The sequence below is a fragment of the Lutra lutra genome, chromosome 10, assembly GCF_902655055.1.
Source record: "Lutra lutra chromosome 10, mLutLut1.2, whole genome shotgun sequence".
Classification (NCBI taxonomy): domain Eukaryota; kingdom Metazoa; phylum Chordata; class Mammalia; order Carnivora; family Mustelidae; genus Lutra; species Lutra lutra.
Window position 1 is genome coordinate 98,766,003 of NC_062287.1, and position 17,515 is coordinate 98,783,517.

Below are 17,515 nucleotides of genomic sequence, written 5' to 3' on the forward strand. Positions count from 1 at the left end.
TGATCACAGGACCCTGAGAACATGACCAGAGCCAAAATCAGGAGCCAGATGCTTAACGGACTGAGTCACCCAGGAGCCCCACTGTGGAAGTATTCTTTTTTAAAAAATTTTATTTATTTATTATTATTATTTTTATAAACATATAATGTATTTTTATCCCCAGGGGTACAGGTCTGTGAATCGCCAGGTTTACACACTTCACAGCACTCACCATAGCACATACCCTCCCCAATGTCCATAACCTCACCCCCCTCTCCTGACCCCCCTCCCCCCAGCAACCCTCAGTTTGTTTTGTGAGATTAAGAGTCACTTATGGTTTGTCTCCCTCCCAATCCCATCTTGTTTCATTTATTCTTCTCCTACCCCCCAAACCCCCAATGTTGCATCTCCACTTCCTCATATCAGGGAGATCATGTGATAGTTGTCTTTCTCCGACTGACTTATTTCGCTAAGCATAATACTCTCTAGTTCCATCCATGTTGTTGCAAATGGCAAGATTTCATTTCTTTTGATGGCTGCATAGTATTCCATTGTGTATATATACCATCTCTTCTTTATCCATTCATCTGTTGATGGACATCTAGGTTCTTTCTATAGTTTGGCTATTGTAGACATTGCTGCTATAAACATTCCGGTGCACGTGCCCCTTTGGATCACTACATTTGTATTTTTAGGGTAAATACCCAGTAGTGCGATTCCTGGGTCATAGGGTAGTTCTATTTTCAACTTTTTGAGGAACCTCCGTGCTGTTTTCCAGAATGGCTGCACCAGCTTGCATTCCCACCAACAGTGTAGGAGGGTTCCCCTTTCTCTGCATCCTCGTCAGCATCTGTCATTTCCTGACTTGTTAATTTTAGCCATTCTGACTGGTGTGAGGTGGTATCTCATTGTGGTTTTGATTTGTATTTTGTGGAAGTATTCTTGAACAGAATTCTGAAATCCTATTAGACTCACCTGCTATAGTAAATTTTCCGTGCTAAGAGGTATAATGATTTTCATGTAGAGTGTTAAATTGATTCTATGAAAGATTGTAATAACCTTCCTTGTGAAAGTGCTCTTGACAAATTGAATGCTGTCATTAAACACTTTCTTGATGGGAAACAAGATTTTACATAATTTCAAAGTATCCCTCCACAAGATACTTACTAATTGCAAAAGACAAAATATAACTCTACAGTAGAGAAAACGGGAAGAATGTCCTTTAAATAATTACTCAAGTAAACATCACTAGTATTGAGACTGGAGAGGCACATAATATAAATACTGTGGTTTTCTTACCCAAAATATATCATTTGAGTCTAACCATGACAAAGGCAAACCCCAATTGAAAAACATTCTGCAAAATTAATAGCCTGTATTCTTCAAAAGTATGAACAAGAGATTGAAGACTTAAAGATTCTGGATACAGATATAGATAATTAAATGAGACCTGTGATTCTTGATTGGATTCTGTACTAAATGAAGGTCATTAGGAAGCACAAGTTGTGAAGATGAGATGATGGACTTGTATCAGAGTTATTTCCTGATTCTAATAATTGTAGTGCATGTATGTCAGAGAATGTCCTCAGATTGGAAATGGGCATTATTATGTCATCAACTTTGAAACATCTCAGAAAAATTCTGTTTGCCTACCTATCTATTGAGAGAATGAATGATAAAGAAAATTTGGCAAAATATTAATATTTAGGGAATTTGGTTATGGGTATACAATAATTCTTTGTGTTATTGGAACTTCTTTTATGTTATGTAAATGTTATGTTATGTAAATTAGAAATTATTTTAAATTATAAAATTAAAATATTTTGCAAGTTAGATAGCTTATTGTTTAGTTTATTCTCTCTCTCTCTCTCTCTCTCTCTGTGTGTGTGTGTGTGTGTGTGTGTGTGTATAGGAATATTTTATATTTAGTTAGCTTGAGTCTTATCTATAAAGTTTGTGGTAATCACCAAATGGATACACCATCATTTATGAAAGTTGTCTACTGATAAGTATTTGGACTGTTTTCAAATAATGTTACAGTAACTAACCTTGATTTAAGTATGTGCAACCAAACTAGGATTTATTTCCAGAAATGAAACTGCTTGTTCAAATGTGGGTATTTATAAATGGATAGATAATATCAGATTGCCCTTCATAGCATGTGTACCCATTTGTACTCTCAACAATTTTGTCTTTCCCATGAAATATTTTGTTAAATTTGTTAATGTAATAGTTGAAAAAATGGTAGATCCAAAAATTTTAATTTACACTTCTCTTATTTCTGAGGTTGGGTGTATTTTTATATATTTAAAAGCCATGTATTTTCTGTAAACTGTTTCTATCACTTTCCTATATTTAGATTGTAGTCCTTTTTATTATGTTCCAAGGACAGGTTATATATAAAGATTTGCCCTTTCTGATATGAATTGTAGATCCCCTCCACATGTCATTTTTTTTACTTTGTTTATTGTATGTGTGTTCTGATATACAAAAGTCTGCTTTTTGTGTAGTTAATTATCATTATATCCCTTTGTGGCTTCTGGAATAGGCAGGACTGCACTGTTTCTTATATGGGAGCTTTATAAATGCTTTCATATCTTAAAGGCTAGTTCTTTCTTGTTGTTATTCTTTTTCAAAATTCTGCTGGATACTGTTTCTTCACATGAACTTTAGATTTAGTCTTACTTCTCTTCCTATTCTATATCCTCATGAGAACTTAGGATTGACATCATATTACATTCATAACAAGTCTTTAGAAGGAATCATAATCTTAATGATGTGAGTCTTCCCATCCAAAACCATGGTTTGTCTTCTGTTTGTGGATGTCTTCTTTTGTGTTCTCCAGTAGAGTTTTAAAGTTAAAAAAATATTTAAAACCGTGTTATTTTAATTTCTAGCTATCTGAGATATAATTGGTGTATAACACTGAATAAGTTTAAGGTATACAGTGTGATGATATAATACACACATATATTGCAAAATGATTGCTAGAATAAGATTAGCTTACACTTTTATCACCTCACATAATTGCTTTTTTAATGGAGAGAATATTTAAGGTGTATGTTCCTAGCAACTTTTAAGTATATAATAAAGAGCATTATTAACTGTAATCATCATGCTATACATGATTTTACCACGGCTTATTCATCTTATACTGAAGTTTGTACCCTTTGACTAACATTTCCCCATTTTCCCCAACCCTGGCCCCTGACAACCACCACTTTACTCTGTGTTTATGAGTTTGGCATTTTAGCTTCCTCATATAAGTGAAGTATACAGTATTTGTCTTTCTCTGATTTATTTCACTCAGCATAATACCCCCAAGTCCATCTGTGAAGTTGTAAAAGGCAATATTTCCTTCTTCTTCATGGCTAATAATTTAATATTTCATTGTATATATTTCATTTCAGCTTAAAGAACTCCTTTTAGAATTTCTCCTAAGCCCAGTTTAGTGGTGAGGAACTCTACCAGCATCTGTTTGAGAAGGTCTGTATTTTGTCTTCATTTTGAAGGACGAATTTGCTGGATAAAGTATTTTTGGTTGGCAGTTTTTTTCCTTTAGCACTTTGAATATACCTTTCTACTCTCATTTGGTCTAGAAGGTCTCTGCTGAGAGAGCCAATGATAGCCTTGGAGGTCTCTTGTTTGTGAGAATTTTTTTTCCTCTTACTGCTTTTAAAATTCTCTCTGTCTTTGCTTTTATTTTATTATTTTTTTTAAATTTTTTATTAACATATAGTGTCTTTGCTTTTAAATAGTTATATTATAACAGTCTTGGAGAAGATAATTTCGTACTGAGTTTGAGGAGTTCTTTATAGCTCTGAAAAACAATCTGAGGGGTTTGAAGCAGCGGGGGGTGGGTGGTTGGGGGAACCAGGTGGTAGGTATTGGAGAGGGCACAGATTGCATGGAGCACTGGGTGTGGTGCAAAAACAAGGAATACTGTTATGCTGAAAAAAAAAATAAAATTATAAAAAAATTCTCTGTCTTTGCTTTTATTTTATTTTTTAAAATTTTTTTATTAACATATAGTGTCTTTGCTTTTAAATAGTTGTATTATAACAGTCTTGGAGAAGATATTTTTGTACAGAGTTTGAGGAGTTCTTTATAGATCCTGGATATCAACCTTTTGTCTGTACTGTCATTTGCAAATATCTTCTCCCATTCCATGGGTTGCCTCTTTGTTTTGTTGACTATTTCCTTTGCTGTGTAGAAGCTTTTGATCTTGAGGAAGTCCCAAAAATTCATCTTCGCTTTTGTTTCCTTTGCCTTTGGAGACATATCTTGAAAGAAGTTGCTGTGGCTGATATCAAAGAGGTTACTGCCTATGTTCTCCTCTAGGATTCTGATGGATTCCTGTCTCACCTTGAGGTCTTTTATCCATTTTGAGTTTATCTTTGTGTACAGTGTAAGAGAATGGTCGAGTTTCATTCTTCTACATATAGCTGTCTGGTTTTCCCAGCACCATTTATTGAAGAGACTGTCTTTTTTCCACTGTATATTTTTTCCTGTTTTGTTGAAGATTATTTGCCCATAGAGTTGAGGGTCCATATCTGGGCTCTCTACTCTGTTCCACTGGTCTATGTGTCTGTTTTTATGCCAGTACAATGCTGTCTTGGTGATCACAGCTTTGTAGTATAGCTTGAAATCAGGTAACGTGATGCCCCAGTTTTATTTTTGTTTTTCAACATTTCCTTAGCAATTCGGGGTTTCCTCTGATTCCATACAAATTTTAGGATTATTTGCTCCAGCTCTTTGAAAAATATCAGTGGAATTTTGATTGGAATGGCATTAAAAGTATAGATTGCTCTAGGCAGTATAGACATTTTAACAATGTTTATTCTTCCGATCTAAGAGCATGGAATGGTCTTCCATCTTTTTGTGTCTTCTTCAATTTCTTTCATGAGTGTTCTGTAGTTCCTTGAGTACAGTTCCTTTACCTCTTTGGTTAGGTTTATTCCCAGGTATCTTATGGTTCTTGGTGCTATAGTAAATGGAATCGATTCTCTAATTTCCCTTTCTGTATTTTTATTGTTAGTGTATAAAAAAGCCACTGATTTCTGTACATTGACTTTGTATCCTGCCACATTGCTGAATTGCTTTATGAGTTCTAGTAGTTTGGGGATGGAGTCTTTTGGGTTTTCCATGTAAAGAATCATGTCATCTGCGAAGAGAGAGAGTTTGAATTCTTCATTGCCAATTTGGATACCTTATATTTCTCTTTGCTGTCTGATTGCTATTGCTAGGACTTCTAATACTATGTTGAACAAGACTGGTGAGAGTGGGCATCCTTGTAGTGTTCCTGATCTCAACAGGAAGGCTGCAAGCTTTTCCCCATTGAGGATGATATTTGCTGTGGGTCTTTCATAGATAGATTTGATGAAGTTCAGGAATGTTCCCTCTATCCCCATACTTTGAAGCGTTTTAATCAGGAACGGATGCTGGATTTTGTCAAATGCTTTTTCTGCATCAATTGAGAGGACCATGTGGTTCTTCTCTCTTCTCATATTGATTTGTTCTATCACATTGATTGATTTGCGAATGTTGAACCATCCTTGTAGCCCAGGGATGAATCCCACCTGGTCATGGTGGATAATCTTTTTAATGTGCTGTTGGATCCTGTTTGCTAGGATCTTGTTGAGAATCTTAGCATCCATATTCATCAGTGATATTGGTCTGAAATTCTCCTTTTTGGTAGGGTCTTTGCTGGTTTGGGGATCAGGGTAATGCTGGCTTCATAGAAAGAGTCTGGAAGTTTCCCTTCTGCTTCAATTTTTTGAAACAGCTTCAGGAGAATAGGTGTTATTTCTTCTTAGAAAGTTTGGTAGAATTCCCCAGGGAATCCATTGGGTCCTGGGCTCTTGTTTTTTGGGAGGTTTTTGATCACTGCTTCAATCTCATTACTAGATATCAATCTATTCAGGTTGTCAATTTCTTCCTGGTTCAAGTTTGGGAGTTTATAGTTTTCCAGGAATGCATCCATTTCATCTAGGTTGTTTAGCTTATTGGCATATAACTGTTGATAATAACTTCTGATGATTGTTTCTACTTCCTTGGTGTTAGTTGTGATCTCTCCCTTTTCATTCATAATTTTATGAATTTGGGCTTTCTCTCTTTTCTTTTGGATTAGTGTGGCCAATGGTTTATCAATCTTATTGATTCTTTCAAAAAACCAGCTTCTAGTTTCATTGATACATTCTATTGTATCTCTGGTTTCTACCTCATTGATCTCTGCTCTAATCTTGATTATTTCCCTTCTTATGTGTGGAGTTGGTTTGATTTGTTGTTGATTCTCCAGTACTGAAATTTTGGGTGACCTATTAGCTTCATGGACTTGGATGTCCAAATATCTCCCCATATTTGGTAAACATGAAACCATTCTTTCTTTAAATAGCTCCCCCCAACCTTCCTTCTCTTCTCCTTCTGCAATAGTTCTAGACTGTTTCTTTTCTTTTTTTTTTTAAATTTTATTTTTTATAAACATATATTTTTATCCCCAGGGGTACAGGTCTGCGAATCGCCAGGTTTACACACTTCACAGCACTCACCATAGCACATACCCTCCCCAATATCCATAACCCCACCCCCCTCTCCCTACCCCCTCCCCACATCAACCCTCAGTTTATTTTGTGAGATTAAGAGTCACTTATGGTTTGTCTCCCTCCCAATCCCATCTTGTTTCATTTACTCTTCTCCTACCCCCTTAGCCCCCCATGTTGCATCTCCTCTCCCTCATATCAGGGAGATCATATGATAGTTGTCTTTCTCCAATTGACTAATTTTGCTAAGCATGATACCCTCTAGTTCCATCCACGTCGTCGCAAATGGCAAGATTTCATTTCTTTTGATGGCTGCATAGTATTCCATTGTGTATATATACCACATCTTCTTTATCCATTCATCTGTTGATGGACATCTAGGTTCTTTCCATAGTTTGGCTATTGTAGACATTGCTACTATAAACATTCGGGTGCACGTGCCCCTTCGGATGACTACGTGATATCCTGTTGTTCACACAGGATTTCTACACTCTTTTCTTTTTTTTTTCCCCCGTGTTCTCCTTTGACTGCATAAATTCAAAAGTCCTGTCTTCTACTCCTAGATTCTTTCTTCTGATTGGTCAACTAGGATAATCATTTCACAACATATACATATATCAGAACGTCATGTTGTACATCTTGAATGCATACAATTTTTACTTGTCAACCACAATTGAATAAAGCTGGAAAAATTAAAATAAACCCAATATGATTTTTATTACCTTTCTAAGCAAATGGTGTGTGTGTCTGTGTGTGTGTGTGTGTGCACATGCATGTGCACATGAATGTGTAGGTGTGTGACAGGGAGATCTGATGTAAGGCAAGAAAGAAGTGCACTCTCTCTATGTCCTTCAGGCCAGCAGAAATGCATGCATGGGTCACTATTTGTGTTTCTCCATTCCAGTCCTCCAACTTTTGCTACCCTTAGAAGTCCTTCCTAGGTTCAGACTGTAAGCCAGCTGTCAGGGCTATTGAGAATCTTCAACAATATTTTCTTCTCCAGAGTTTTGTTAGTGAGAAGTTGAGAAAAGCTGAGTTTATGACAGTAGCCAGTGTCATTTAGTATGAAATAGTAGGAAGCTACTGATGTATATGCAGAAGGAATTAACATAGGTTTCTTAAAGTAGTGATAATTCCTTGAGTTTTAAAAAAGTTTGAGTTTTTTTTGCAGTGTTTCAGATGGATCATAGTTAGGAGGAAGAGACCACATGTATACCATAGATTCATAATTTGTTTGCTCCAAGATATGGAACTTTGGTGAAGCAGCAATACTACACAGAGCAGAAGCAGATGGGGGGTGATTCCTACTTTGATTTCCCACTGGCCTCTTTGTTTCCCAATGGGGCACCTGTTTGGGCAGGAAATGTTGTACCCAGACATTTAACCCAGATGGACAGTTTAGCTGCATAGGTTTGAACCATTCTCCTAATCTTCCTGAGCCTCTTTTATTGAATCTGTTGAATGGCAATAAATAGTAGGGTACAGTAGTAGACTGTTACTCTGACCATCTGTGAGATGTTAGAAAAATTGAAAGAAATAATACTGCCCAACACAAGTGTGGTTTCTAGGAGACTATGCTGAGCAGTTAGGGAGCTCGAATCTTCCTGAAGCCTTTGCACGTGAAAACTGTGTGCTGAAAATTTGTGGTAAAACACTTAGAACTTTAAGAATGAGCAGCTGGAAGACCCTTGTGCTAAGAGGCAGGAAGGAGCTGTTTTTTTTTTTTTTCCTTTTCAACTGTTTTCCCAAGTGAATAATATGGACAAGGTGACCCTGGAAGGTCTTTCCATGTCTAGCATTCTCTGATCAGGTGACCTGTTGGAGTATATGTGTGAAGTGGTCCAGGTCCACTGGGCTCAAGTCTCCCTGGAACTCACTGGTATCATTGGTCCAGTGAGGGGCGAGGTCAAAATAGGACACCAAGAGCCTCTTGCAGAAGTCTGTGGTGGGGACAGAGGGATTTTGTGATACTGAGTTCTCTCTGCCACTTGCTTGAGAATGCAGAGGGAAACCTCTAGGGACCAAGACAAGAGGGTGGTTAATCATGTGGGACAAGTAGAAGTACCAACTTTGTAATTGGATTAATTACAGATATGTTCCTTATCCTATTGGAAGAAAGCACTTGGCAAGTTGACTTTTGCTATTCTCAGAAATTCCCCAGACAGGAGATGCTAAAAAGTTTAGGGAATTAAATTCTCTGATTGAAGTCTACATCTCCTACACCTTAAATGCTCCCAGCTTCACAGTGCAGCAGATAATTTCCTCAAACCTTATTTTGATGGATTTTAGAGTAGAATGGCCCTGTTCTGTTCCCTTGTAACTTTCTAGTGAGAAGGTTATGAAGTGTTGGAGGCACATGGAGGTGGTAGCATTGATGGTACTTGGTGAGTCCACAGAAGAAGATCAGAATTTAATGGCACCTTTATGTGTGGAACAGATCCTGAGTCTGTTCATTCACTGAGCCCTTACCATGGGCAGGCAGAGCCTCCAGCAGAGTCTTTCGCACACACAAGGGCACCCTTTCTGGTGTTACTCTGGCTTCCACACACTTCCACGTATAAGAAGGCTTTCTTAGATTTGCTCACTCTTTCAGCCGATGGGGCAGACATTTGACATCACCCTGTTAGTCTTTCCTGCCTACTTAAATGACAGGTTGAGGAAGTAACTCTGCATCTCAGCTGAGAGCAGATGTTACAGTGATTCTCACCAGAGCTACTAGTAACATGGCCAGTGTGGAGCCATTTGCAAGGCTATTCATTTATTTATTTATTTATTTTTATTTCTTTTCAGCATAACAGTATTCATTGTTTTTGCACCACACCCAGTGCTCCATGCAATCCGTGCCCTCTCTAATACCCACCACCTGGGCAAGGCTAGTTTTTAATTAACTACTGACTCATACATTTTTGAGATATTCTTTTGAAAAATTCAAGGGGCCTAAGATATTCTCACAACTGGCCTTCTCTTGTAGAAATGAGGACTTTCGTCCCACTTGAGCCAGGATGGAGATTAAACTATTCAGAAGCCTACATTTTACTGAGGACCACCTTGAATCAAGATTTCCAAGATTTAGGTCAATGAACGCTAACATACGCCTTTTATTTCTCTGATCAGTTTATCTATAGAGGTTGTTAGTGAAGCAAATATGTTTTCCTGGGGTGACTTGTGGAAGTGATTCAGTCTTCCGACTACAAAAGATTTAGAAGATAAAGTTAAGAATCAAGGCAATAAACAACATTCAAGATGGGTTCATTCACTTGATCTCTATGAAGCATGCTTTGGAATTATTTTCACAAAGAGACCTTATTTTTTTTCTTATACTTGATATCCCTACATATCTGTTAGCCTCTGTGCTGTTTACAAGATGCGCACAGTGATACCTTGATTTTGACATGGATTTAGTCGCAGATGGAGGATGCAAGGATCAAATAAAAACTCATATACATCTGAGTTCCCAGCTCTGAGGAAGGTATGACACAGGTCATAAGAGACACTTCAAAAACCTTCAAAGCTTACAATCTCTATTATGTTGGAGAGATGTGACGGGGGCATGTGAAATTGCTAGAGAATAATATAATCCTTGGTGACAAAGTGCTGGAGCTAAGATCTTCATTCACCAAGGCATGTCTGGCATGCACAGGCTTCTTTCCCTCTCAGTTCACTTTGGCCGACTCTGGAAATATCCTCTCCCTACCAGTATCTCTGAGTTCTGCTCAGGCTCTCTGCACGGAAATTATAACTCAGGAAGGTGGAGAACTGAGCAAGAATAGATTATTGTTCATTTTCTTTCTGGTATATATTTTTAAAGATCCTGTTCTAGCTTTGCTTTGCTGGTGTTACAAGTAGTAATCTCTCTCTTTGACCACTACTTCTGTTCTGGAAGCTGGCCATGGGTGGGCAGCAGGGGAGGAGCCAGTGGGTGAGAGGAAAGTGAAGAGGGTCTAGTCTAGTCTCTGCCTGAGAAGCCACATGGTGCTGGGTCCAGATTCCCCTTCTGTGGGAGGAGGAATCCATGAGCTTCCTTCCAAATCTAGCAGCTTGTGATGACCCAGTGAGGGAACTAGCAGGAGAGACCCAGCTTGACTCCTCTGGTGTGGGATGTCATTGGAGGACAACATGCAAGCAAAGGATGCTGGACAAGGCTGGTCAGAGCAGTTTTATTTTTCAGAATCCACAGAACAAGGAGTTCGGTGACAGGAAATGTATAATGAGAAAACATAAGATAGGGCAGATTTATTGTGAAGATTTGAAAAATGCTCACAGAAGTCATGTATTGAGGCCACTCTGTTTTAGGCTTCTAAGTGCATCCCAGTTTAGGTTTTCTTAACCACAAAACCTGGAAGCATGCCGTTACTTGCTGGTTGAGAAGAACACATACTTAACTTTCAGGGTCTCTTCCTTGGCTCTGCCAAGGAAGTCAGAATTAAAGTCACTGCACAGGTGACATGACTCTGCACTGTTGTGGTTTACAACTCTGATGATCTTATTATGAAATCTCTCTTGAATATTCTCCATTTCTACTCAGAGTTTTGAAAATGTTAATTTTGTTTTCTTTCTTCCATTGTAAAGACTTAAAAACTGTAACATTTTAGAGAAAAATTTGTTGGTTACACGGTGCATACATATAGATATATACACTGTATAAACATCTTGCTCTCTTATTTTCAATTATTTTGGAAAGACAAATGCAACTTTTTTTTTTTTGAAAATCTGAAATCTAAAGTTGTCCTTACCAATTCTCTGAGAGGAACTCTCTGATACCAAAAGGAATTTTAGAAACAGACAGCATTTACCTTCAAATCTAATTTCACAGGGTATTTGCCTAGTAATAGAGCCATTTTTCTCATTGGGGTGAAGTATTCCATATGTTGATTGCCTAACAAGGATGTCATATCTGTCTTGCCTTAGCCCATATTGTGGAATGGATTTTCTACAGTAAGTATCAGAGTTTCTCAGACTCAGTTATTCTGCATCCTCTGAAACTAACCAGGCTTCCTAACAGGGGTAAGACAGAAGCTAAGGTGGGTGGGAAACAAAGTTGCCAAGCTTCAACCATTGTCCTTGGAGGTGGGAATGGAGAAGGTGGAATGTGAGTCATATGAATTTGTTTAATTGATTACTAATGGTAAAACATACATAACATAAAAATTTACCACCTAAACCGTTTTGAAGAGTACAGTTCATGGTATTCAGGTACATTCATGTTGTGCATCCATGGCTACCCTCCATCTCAAGAACTTTCATTGTCCCAAGGTCTGAACCCATTAATTCTACATCCCCTACCCCAACCCCTGACAACCACCATTCTACCCTCTGTGTTATGAGCTTATACCCTAGGGACCCGTGTAAGTGGACTCCTGCTGTATTTCTCTTTTGGGGACGGGCTTGACATGTTGTTTAGCATATTCAGTCCCATTTCATTAGGTAGCCCTCTGTTTTGTATGCTTGTTGTAAGATGCTTAACTCAGAACCCAAATGCTGCAAGACTATCCAAGCAAAGGTGGGTGGTAAGCCAGCCTTGTGGAGTGGGGGTCCTTACTATGTCCCCATCACACACTGCACTGACAGGGTGACAAGCAGAGTTAAAGCATAATCAATTACATTCTGACACTCTTATCAGTTGTACCCCTACAGAGTTATAATTTGTTTTTAAACTCAGCTTTCAAAACAGCGCCATGGAAAGATATTATTAGTTCTGTTTGTCAGATGAAAATTCCAGGCTTTCTAGGGTTTCTGTATGTTCAGTGCCACACGGCTAGGAAACAGCTGTGCTATGATTGTAGCCAGGACCTCTGATTCCAAACTCAGGGTTCTGTGGCCAGGTCACAGTGCCACGGCTCCTCTCCCGTTCATGGAGGACTGGCCTGGAGGGCAAGCTGGCTGTCAAGTGAGGGAATATCCACTTTGGATAGCTTCCTGTTTGCTGACTGGCTTGTTTTACCCTATGGCAATCATCACTTTGGAGGCTGTGATGGTGGATTATCTGTGTCTGATCACCCTCTGTCAGTCCTTGGAGGCCACTGCAGTGCATGTTGGGGTCTCTCCAGCATGCCTTTGCTTCAGGAGGCAGTCCTGGCACCTACATCAGGCTCTTTCCCTTTGTGGAATTGCTGTGCTCTGAGGCCCTGAGTGCACATGAGGGGACGTCTGCTGGGCCATCCCCATGGAATGGTAGGCTGTTATGGAATGTGCCTGACTTTTGAATTGTTTCTTAGACATTGGTCAGGACTATTGAAGCAGTCTGCTAGTGACTCACATCTCCCTCTGCCATCTCTCCCTTTATGGACAATGGTTGAAGTTGGTGACTGTCCTTCCCCCCCTCCAGCTTTTTAAAAACAACTGCAGGGGAGCCTGGTTAGTTCCACAGGTTGTGGGATAATTGAGGTTTAGAAGGTCTATAAAAGGCTTAAGACTGATGATTCACAGACCTGTACCCCTGAAACAAATAATACATTATATGTTAATAAAAAATAAAAAAAAAATAAAAGGTCTGTAAAAGTTCTGTAAAAAATTGGTTCCATATGAAGGTATAAGACTGACCTGAAATCTAAATTATACAACCAGTATGAGACCCACTTCAGGAGCATAAGATTAGTGGAAGCATTTACATCTTGAAGAATTCAGACCTCAGTTCAGGTATGAGCTGTGAGGACTTGGAGGAGGATTGAATCTCTGAGGCTCAATTTTCTCATGTAGAAAATATCCTCTCATTTTTGTTGTAAGAATTCTTTAGCTAATGTAGGTGTGTCTGCATTAGAGAAAAACCTTCAAGGCAGCATTATTACAAACTCAGTTCTATTTTGGGACCGATATCAAACATTTGATGATTATTTTTTTGTCTACCTGTCTCAAGGAGAACATGTTTTGGAGGAGCCCAAGGCTGAGAAGGGACTCAAGAAGGGAAGAATGAAAATTGTCTTCAACACCTGAGAAGGATTTTTCTAAGTATTGGAGGAGAGTTCTTTGATTTCTTGATTCTAGTCCACTAGCCCCTGTGCTTTAAACCATGGCAACTATAAACAATGTGACTGAAATAATTCTCTTGGGGTTTTCCCCCAAACAAGATGTGCAAAAGACCATTTCTGTGATGTTTCTCCTCATGTACACAGCCATTGTGCTGGGTAATGGCCTCATTGTGGTGACAGTCACGGCCAGCAAAGGGCTCACCTCCCCCATGTATTTCTTCCTCAGCTACTTGTCCTTTGTGGAGATCTGTTACTGCTCTGTCACAGCCCCCAAGCTCATTCTTGACTCTTTCATTGAAAGGAAAACCATTTCCCTCAAGGGATGCATCACTCAGATATTTTTCCTCCATTTCTTTGGTGGCACTGAGATCTTTCTCCTGACAGTCATGGCCTATGACCGCTACGTGGCCATCTGCAAACCCCTGCACTACACTGCCATCATGAACCGGCGTGTGTGTGGCCTCCTGGTGGGTGCAGCATGGGGTGGGGGCTTGCTGCATTCTGTTGGGCAAACGTTCCTCATTTTCCAGCTACCCTTCTGTGGCCTCAATGTCCTTGACCACTACTTCTGTGATGTCCACCCTGTGCTGAAGCTGGCCTGCTCAGACACCTTCCTCATTGGTGTACTCATCATCATAAATGGTGGCACCATTTCAGTGGTCAGCTTCATGGTACTACTTGCTTCCTATGTGGTCATCTTGAACTCGCTGAGGACGCGGACCTCAGAGGGTCGGCGCAAGGCTCTGTCCACCTGTGCTTCTCACATTGCCGTTGTGGGTTTGTTCTTCATTCCCTGTTCCTTCGTCTATTTGAGGCCTTGTGTCACCCTCCCTGCAGATAAGATAGTTGCTGTGTTTTACACAGTGATCACACCTCTCTTAAATCCCCTCATTTACTCCTTCAGGAATGCTGAAGTGAAAAATGCCATGAAGAGACTGATGAGGAGGACAGTGATTTGGGAAGAGAAGTAGATGATTTTGTTGGGGTAAATAGGAGGAACAAGGATGGGAAGTTGGGGCAGTGAGATCTCACTCTGCCTCTACCTTTAATTGATGGGCTGGCCTTTCTTGGTCAGTCACCTTTTATTTTTTTCTTTAATTTTGGTTTTCTCATCTTTATGGGATTGGACAGGATGAAGGAGCCTCTAGAATGAGGTCTAGAGGTCTTCTACTGATGCATTTTCATATTTGACAGTGACCTTGAGGCAGGTTGGCTGTTTTTGAAAGAATGAACTCTTCTAGAAAACCAGGTTCTTTCTGGGAATAATAAAGAGGTTAGTAGAAGAGGAGGAGAGCTGCCTTGGGGTCATTGTCCATGTGTCTTTTGTGTTGGAAGAGCCTGAACCTTTGGATTTGGGAGGAGGAAGGTAGGGAGAGATACAGAAGTCACTCAAATGCTTAGACATTTTATTAACTTGATATACTGAAGGTTTGCCCAGTGGATTCTGGGCAGCCCAACTGACCTAGAAGGGTTTAGTGCATGGAGCAGAAGCCATTAGAGCTTCAGATGTAAAAGTGGTTGTTATCTCTCTCTTTTCTTCTCAATTATCTAATTGAGATAGCAATATTACATCACTGAACACAAACACTCACTCTTGATATTGTTTCTGAGAATAATATTTATAAATAAACAAGGAACATGTATGTGTATGTATATTTTACTATTAACCAAGAGATTTCATATATTTTATCTCATTTAATCCTAAAACACTATAGTGAGGTGGGTATGACTCTCCTCCTTTATAGATGAAGAGACTGAATCTTGGGGAGATCAATATTTTGATCAAGGTCACACAGCCTAAGTTCAAACCCAGTTCTCCCTGATTTCTAAGCCTTTGCTCTCTGTGTACATTCCTCTGCTTCTCTTTAGAGATCACTGAGCATAAAAACTTCTAAATCTCTGAATTCCAAGTCTGAGGGCTGATATTCTCCTTATTGTTGGGTATTTCCCTCCAGAATCATTTCAGAACAAATAAAAAGTGTTTTTAAAAACTAAGTAGCATGAACTGCCTTATGAGGGTTCACAGGGATTTCTGGGTCTGTAGAAAACTAGGGTCTGAGCTGCCAGATCTGGAAGTAGAGGGTAGGAAATTAGGAAGATATGAAGCTTCTTTCAGCTCAAGGTCCTCTTCTAGTGCAGGCAAAACACGGGCACTGAACTGCAAGAATTACCTAATGCATGAGATTAAAACTCAATATGTTGGCCAAAGAGAGATTTTTTCCCCCTAATGACATAATGTTGAAAACAGAATCATTCTTGAGAATACCATACAGATTGGAAAATGGGTAACAGGAGTCAAAAACTATGGGGTGCCTGGGTGGCTCAGTGGGTTAAGCCTCTGCCTTCGGCTCAGGTCATGATCTCAGGGTCCTGGGATTGAGCCCTGCATTGGGCTCTCTGCTCAGCAGGAAGCCTGCTTCCCCGCCTCTCTCTGACTGCCTCTCTGCCTACTTGTGATCTCTCTCTCTTTCTGTCAAATAAATAAATAAAGTCTTAAAAAAAACTATATGAATTGAGAACCCACAAATAAATTTCCTAAAATTAAATCTCAGGAAAGTGCTGCCCCATAGGTACTACAATGTTCACTTTGCAATGCAGGAAAATGCAGGTCAAAGATTCTTCCAAAGCCTTTGATGTTTTGTTTACATGAGTTGTTTGTCAACTATATTTCAGAGTCCAGAATTCTTCACAGGTGAGTTCAGGATCTTCCTGTGTTGCTGTCTTGAACCCCCCTCTGAAGAGAGAGAGAGAATGCACATGCAAGAAGAAGGAGAGGGAGAGAGAGAATCTCAAGCAGGCTTCACCCCCAGTGCAGAGCCCAATGTGGGGCTCTCTCTTGACCTGGCATGACCTAAGCTTAAATCAAGAATCAGATGCTCCACTGACAGAGCCACCCAGGTGCCCTATCACTTCTCTGATTTTCCAGTGTTGAAACAACCTTGCTTTCTTGAGATAAACACCACAGGGTCTATTATCCCTTGTATACATTCCTGCATTTGAGTTAAATGTATTTTATTCAGAATTTTTTGCATCTATGTTCATGAGTGATGTTTGTGATTTCCTTTTTAAAACATTTTTTGTTAGGTTTTGGTGGTAGAGTTATGCTGTTCTGATGAATAACTTGGGAAGTTTTCTCTTCTATTTTTAAAAACATTTGTGTAAATTTGGTGTTATTTCTCCTTTAAGTGGTCTTGGCTTGGAATTTTTTTGGTGTATGTGTTTGTAAACTGTGAGTTCAATTTATTTAACAGATATAGGGCTATTCAGGTTTTCTGTCTCATTTGGGTCAGTTATGTAAGTTGCTTTTTTTGCGGGGGGGGGGGGGGCGGAATTTATACTTTAACCTGAGCTGTAAAATTTGATGAACTTAAGTCAACAAATGACATTAATATTAAAACTTAAGGTTATTCATAATATTCTCTCATTATCCTCTATTTTCTGAAGAATGTGTAGTGCTAATCTTTTCCTTTCTCAAATTAAAACTTTGTGTTTTCTCATTTTTATTTTTGTCTTTTTTTAAAATTCAAAGCCTATTTAGGGATTTCTTAGTTTTCTACATATCTTCACAGAATCATTGTCTGGCTTTTAGAAAAAACGTTTTCTATTTTTGTTTTCTATGTGATTAATACCTATCTTCTTTTTTTCCTTCTACTTTGATTGTATTTACATTTTCTCTTATTTCTTTTGTCTCTCAAGGTATAGACTTAGTTCATGGATTTTACACTTTCTTCATTTTTTTAAATTTGTTAGTTGTTTATTTATCAAGACATACTATTCCATAACCCAATATTTGTGCTTCATAGTTCAGGAACACAGGTCAGTGACAAACTTCAATTGAACTCAACCCAAAGAAATTCTTTACATTCCAAAATCACTTTGCACTCTGAAAGATACCAGCCCTCCTCATCTCCTCAAAATCTTTCATGGAATCGTAATTTCTGTAGAAATCTGCATATGCCTTCTTTCTTGGTTTGGCCACAGCAAACTTATAGAAAGCTGCAACCCCAGGGATACAACGAAGGCTCCAACAAC

The 17,515-nt window shown here is 39.0% G+C and overlaps 1 protein-coding gene across 1 annotated transcript; it reads left to right on the forward strand.

The window, feature by feature from the left end:
- The first annotated feature begins 13,524 nt into the window (after window positions 1–13,524).
- On the forward strand, window positions 13,525–14,454 carry LOC125078859 (olfactory receptor 4X1). The gene has a single exon (XM_047692084.1). It carries the CDS (start codon window positions 13,525–13,527, stop codon window positions 14,452–14,454), a length of 930 nt encoding a protein of 309 aa, XP_047548040.1.
- Window positions 14,455–17,515: the final 3,061 nt, after the last annotated feature.